The sequence below is a fragment of the Cicer arietinum genome, chromosome 7 (assembly GCF_000331145.2).
Source record: "Cicer arietinum cultivar CDC Frontier isolate Library 1 chromosome 7, Cicar.CDCFrontier_v2.0, whole genome shotgun sequence".
NCBI classification, from domain to species: domain Eukaryota; kingdom Viridiplantae; phylum Streptophyta; class Magnoliopsida; order Fabales; family Fabaceae; genus Cicer; species Cicer arietinum.
In genome coordinates this window covers 35,752,328-35,758,695 of record NC_021166.2, presented here as the reverse complement: position 1 = coordinate 35,758,695, position 6,368 = coordinate 35,752,328, and the positions used below count along the sequence as shown (strand labels likewise).

Here is a 6,368-nt window from a genome sequence, read left to right as displayed (position 1 = left end):
TTGACTGATTCTTTTTCACTCTCACTGGTTTTGAGATCGTCTAAATTTGAGTTAAGAATATCAAACATACGATAGATTCTCCATTCAATCAATCAAATTCTCCATTTAATCAATCAAAGTAGCATTCAAAATAGGAAAAATATGTTGTCATGATGCATGTAATGTGCGTGCATCTAAGAATGGTTGGACAATCTATATATACACTACAATATAATGTGGCAATGTTAAAGTCTGACCAGTGTATATAACATGATATTGACCTGTTGCAGCCAAATGGATAGCTAGTCACAGGGCATGAAAATTATTAAAGCAACAAACTGGCACAAGAGACAGATGAATTTATAAAATAAAATAAAAAACATGAATTCTTCAAGTTAAGAACAGAGCCATTTCAGGTGAATTTAAAAGTTAATATATGAACTCTTCAAGTTAAAAAAACTGCCATTTCGTTCAAATTCAATACGGGAAATTCCCCCGTACAGCACATAGGAACTGGTAAGAAAGACATATATATGAAGCCTGATGGTTCGCGAAATGGAGGTATTTTTCCCCCTACATATTCATGTCCAAATATACCAACAGGTTAATGACTCCTGTGTATTAGACATGGTACGTAATCAATTAGACCACTACAAACTATGTTTTGTTTTATGAATAATAACAATAATTTATAATTGTACAACATTTGGAATCACATCATTCAGACTAGTGCAGCAATGGTTTGATTATAAGCACCTATGAATTATTACTATTTCTATTCTTGTCCAGTATATAAATAATTCGACATTTGGGGTAATAACTGCATCTTGAAGTTAACTATCTCCAACACATTCAAACTATAACTGGCTTTGGCCATTACCAGTTTTCAAGTGCCACATGATATATCTACCAAAAATAATAGAATCAATTGTCAAGAAGGGTTTGAAACTTGACTCTCTTTTTAACACTCCTCATTCGTTCATACCCAATACCAATCTTACTATGCATCAATTTGATAGCCAAATCAGCATTCCCAGCTTTCCTCAAGGAATGAATCATCACAGTCCTAACTTTCCCAGGTATTTCTCTACCCCTGTCCACAATTCCATCAGCCAATTTACAAGCCTCCTTCACTCGTCCAGCTTTACACAGCGCTCCAATCATATCTTCATAAGCCATTTCAAGAACAACCCCCATAGGTGCAAGCTCGTCCAACACTTTACAAGCCCTTGCAACCTTACCCGAAAGACACAATCCAATCGAAAGAGCCCTGAAACAAGCTACATTCGGCGTTATCCCTTTGTCAATCATCAAATCCCACATCTTCATTGCCTCTTCATTCCTACGCTCCCTGAAAAGCTCACTAATGAATATAGTAAATGTATACACAGTCTGCTCACAACCATCGCACTCCATCCTCTTAAACAATGCAAGAGCATCATCAATCCTCCCACATTTACACAATCCATCTATGAGCGCATTATAGCAATAGGAATCTGGCGGACATCCCTTCACAGACATTTCATCAAACACCTTCTCAGCTTCATCAACCCTCCCTGCCTTACCAAGTCCATCTATCAAACTCGAATAAAACACAGCATTAACAACAATACCATTCTCATTACAAAACTGAAAATAACACAAAGCTTCCTCGACTCTCCCACTCTTACACAATCCATTAACAATAGCACCATAAGTAACCTCATCAGATTCAATCCCATCCATTTTCATCCTCTCAAGCAACCTCAAAGCACCATCAGAATTCCCACTCTTCCCATAACAATCAATCAGAGCAGTGTAAACAGCTTTATTACCCTTACAACCATTCCTAATCATATTCTCAAACAAAGCATAAGCTTCCAAAACCTTCCCCATTTTACAAAGTCCACAAATCACCAAACTATAACCATGAGAAGGAACCTCTAATCCTTTATCCTCCATCTCATGGTAAAGACTCAAACAACAATCAAAATCACCTTCAACATAACAAGCCTGCATTATTGTCAAATAAGTAACAACATCAGGCTCCAAATTAATTACCTCCATTTCACGAACCATCTCAATCGCCTTGCGCGTTTTCCCCACTTTACAATAACCTTTAATCAAAGTATTGTAGGTTACAACATCAGGCTTTGTTCTTCCTTCTTTCATGGCGTCGAAAACACGCTCTGCTGATTCGACAAGAGAGGAACCAACGAGTCCGTTAAGAAGCGAATTATAAGTGAACAGAGTGGGTTGGATGTTTTGTTCGTTCATTCCACGCCAAACTGATAAAAGCTCTTCGACTAAGCCGGCGTTACCGAAGCTTTTGATTAGGGAGTTGGCAGCCGGGGGAGTAAGCGGGAGGCGGTTATGTCGTAATTCGGCGAATATATTTAAAGCGGCTGCGGTTGTGGTGGTGGTAGTAGCGGAGGGAGAGAGGAGGAGGTTAATGAGGGAAACGTAGCAATCGAGGGAATGAGAATAGTTGTTTTGGTTGGAAGCCCAATTGAAGAAACGGAGGGCGGTGTGATGGTTGTTGAGGGAGCGGAGAGTGTGAGCGACGAAGGAAGGAGAGAGTGTGATGAGGAATTGTTGGCAGAAGGAGTTGAGATTTAATTCCATTGTTGGGGAATTGTCGAGGAGGTTGAGGATTTGAGTGAACCATGGGGAAGGTTGGAGGTTTTGTTTTGAGGAAACGACGTCGGAGAGGTCGCAATAGGGTTCGACGAGTTCTGGGGGAGGGAGAGGTAGGGATTTGAAGGAGCGAAGGAATGAATGTGAAGGTGGGGATTGTGTTTGGAGGGGCTGAGGAAGGGGAAAGGAAAGGGAGATTTTTGAAATGGTTGAAAGTGAAGGTCGTTGTTTCAGTAGCAGAAACGGGATTCTTCTCATCACTATACTTCAATTCCACGGCGATGGATTTTCAGTCACACTTGATGTCTCCAATCTTTGTATTTTGTGCAAAACTCCATGTCCTGACTCTTTCACTTTCATAAGCGATTAAGCGGAGGTACATTGCCTTGCCAAAAAGTTGTCCTTAAAATTGACGACCGACAAAACTAAGCCTATAGTTCTTTAAAACTATGTCTTAAGTCTTTTTAATCTTTTTTTTTTGTTTAATTTGATCAATTAAGTTATATTATATCTGTACTATTAGTTTTTTTTTAATCTTATTTTTAAGAATAATTTATGCAATTAAAATTTTTTAAACATTAAAAACTCTACTAAATTTTGTAACTCGTATTAAATTTTTTTTAAATATTATCAAATCTTATAAATAGTTTTCATTTTTTTTCTCTACAATCATTTAGATACATGCATAGTCCTAAAAATATGGTAATAAAGACATGTCCACATAATTAATGTCATTAACTCTTTTTTCTTGAAAAATATTTTGGACAGTCAACTTATTTCGATGTTTTGATTAGATCTTAACATTTCATGATAGTGATTCAAGAAAAAAATTCAAACTTAAAGGATTGTTTATATGATTTAATATAACTTAAAAATTAATGGTACAATTTGAATATAACTTAAAGGAATTAAGCGAGAACTAAAATAAACTTAAAAGACTAAAAGTACATTTTTGGTCTTAATTATATTGAGTAAACTATCAAAACAACCCCTTGTATGGGGCTATCGATTTAGTTTTTGAGATTGAAAATATTTCATTTGGTCTTTGACTTTGTAAAATGTTTTTCAAATTCTTCCCTCCATAAATGACTATCGCTAAACTATGTTAATGTTGATAATGTGTCCCTTAAATGGAACGTTGACAGTCAAAATAATCTCTTACTTTGTAGAACACTCTCATTTTGATTCCTATGAATACAAATATCCCAATATAATCCATAACTATATAAAAAAAAATTTAAATCCATTGTTCTGTGAATGTCTATTACTAAATATTATGGCCATTGAGAACGATTATACTAAATATTTGAAATTGAAAATAGAGAGAACAATTATAGACCATAATATGTGTCCCATTTTTTTCTCCTTGCTACCACTTTATGTTCTTCTCTATAACATTATGCACTATGAAGAAAACAGTAATTTTTTGTCCAACAATCACCATTACACATGTCTCCACACCAATCAAATCAATTTAAATTATTATCATTTTTATTTAAAAAATATTTTACAAAAGAATAAAATCAAAGACAAATAGTGTGCATAAGACTCAATGAATTAAGATTTTTTTTTTTGTCATTTTGGTCTATACTAGATTTATTCTAATATGTTTTGGTTTTTAGCCAATGAAATTCGTCAAATAAGTGCATAAGTCTCAATGGATTAAGATTTCAGGTCATTTTGGTCTTTAATAGGTTTATTCTAATAAAATTTTTATCTTCGGCAATGTAGTTCATTTAATAAATGCATAAGACCTAATGGATTATGAATTTAGGTCATTTAGGTATTTACTTGGTTTATTGTAATCATATTTGTTACTTAGTCATGTAGTTTGTCTAATAAGTCCATTAGTTTCATTGATTTAAGATTTTAATTTATTTTGGTCTTTAATAGGTTTATTATAATCTATTACGGTTCCTCGCAATTGTAGTTCCCCCAATAAGTGCATAAGTCTTAATAGATTAAGATTTTCGATAATTTTCTTCTTTACAAAGTTTATTATAGTCCCTTTTGTTTTCAGTCAACGAAGTTCGTCCAACAAGTGCATAAGTCTCAATAGATTAAGATTTTAGGTCATTTTGGTCTTTACTAGGTTTATTCTAATCCATTTTGGTTCTTAGGCAAATAAGTTTGTTCGGTAAGGTCATAAGTCTCAATGGATTAAGATTTTATTATTTTGGTCTTTACTAGGTTTATTCTACCCCAATTTGGTTCTTAGTCAATGTAGTTTGTCTAATACGTGCATTAGTTTCAATGGATTTTGTTTTTAGGTCATTTTGGTGTTTAATAGTTTTATTCTAGTCAATTTTGGTTCTTAGGCAATATAGTTCGTCTAATAAGTGCATTAGTTTCAATATACTAAGATTTTAGGTCTTTTTGGTTCTTAATCAATGAAGTTCGTCCAATAAGTGCATGAGTCTCAATGGATTAAAATTTTAAGTCATTTGGGTTTTTAATAGGATTATTCCAGTCCATTTTTGTTCTTAGACAATGTAGTTCGTCCAATAACTACATAAGTCTCACGGATTACTATATTACGCCATTTTGGTCTTTAATAGGTTTATTCTAATCCATTTTAGTTCTTAGTCAACAAAGTTAGTCTAATAAGTGCATTAGTTTCAATGCATTAAGAGTTTAGGTTATTTTGGTTTTTAATAGATTTATTCTAGTCCATTTTGATTCTTAGGCAATGGAGTTCGTCCAATAGGAGCATAAGTCTCAATGGATTAATATTTTAGTTCATTTTGGTATTTACTAGGTTCATTCTAATTTATTTTGGTTCTAAGGCAATGTAGTTCGTCCAATAAGTGCATAACTCTAAAGGAATTAAGATTTTTGGTCATTTTAGTCATTACTAGGTTTATTCTAGTTCATTTTAGCTCTTAGACAAGGTAGTTTGTCAAATAAATGCATTAGTTTCAATGGATTTTGATTTTATGTCATTTTGGTTTTTAATAGGTTTATTCTTTTCCATTTTGGTTCTTAGCCAATGTAGTTTGTCTACTATTGCGTTAGTTTCGATGGATTACGATTTTAGGTCATTTTGTTGTTTAATAGTTTTATCCTAGTCCATTTTTTTCTTATGCAGTATAGTTATTCCAATAGGTGCATTACTTTCAATGCTATCATATTTTATGTCATTTTGGTCTTTAATAGGTTTATTTAAGTCTGTTTAGATTCTTAGTCAATGTAGTATCCAATATATGCATAAGTCTCCATGGATTAAGATTTGATCGTTTTATTATTTGCTAGGTTTACTCTAGTCCATTTTTGTTCTTAGTCAATGTAGTTTGTCTAATAACTACATTAGATTCAATGAATTAAGATATTAATCATTTTGGTTTTTAATAGGTTTATTCTAGTTCATTTAGGTTCTTAGTCAATCTAGTTCATCCAATATGTGCATAAATATCATTCGATTAAGATTTTCGGTCATTTTTATATTTACTTGTTATTAGCCAATGAAGTTTGTTTAATAAATGCATAAGTCTCAATGCATTATGATTTTTTGATCATTTAGGCCTTTAATAGGTTTATTCTAGTCCATTGTGGTTTTAAGTCGATGAAGTTCGTCCAATAAGTGCATATGTCTCAATGGATTAAGATTTGATCATTTTGGTCTTTAATGGGTTTAATTTAGTCCTTTTTAGTTCTTAATCAATCAAGTTCGTCTAACAAGTGCATTAGTTTCAATGGATTAAAATTTTAGGTCATTTTGTCATTTACTAGGTTTATTCTAGTCCATTTTAGTTCTTAGTCAATGTAGTTTGTGA

The 6,368-nt window shown here is 33.1% G+C and overlaps 1 protein-coding gene across 1 annotated transcript; it reads right to left on the bottom strand.

Annotated features, from left to right (window-relative positions):
* Nucleotides 1–318: 318 nt before the first annotated feature.
* On the bottom strand, nt 319–3,016 carry LOC101502830 (pentatricopeptide repeat-containing protein At1g03560, mitochondrial). The gene has a single exon (XM_004513103.4). The coding sequence runs from the start codon at nt 2,851–2,853 to the stop codon at nt 904–906; it is 1,950 nt and encodes a 649-aa protein (XP_004513160.1). The 5' UTR covers nt 2,854–3,016; the 3' UTR covers nt 319–903.
* Between the last annotated feature and the right edge of the window lie 3,352 nt (nt 3,017–6,368).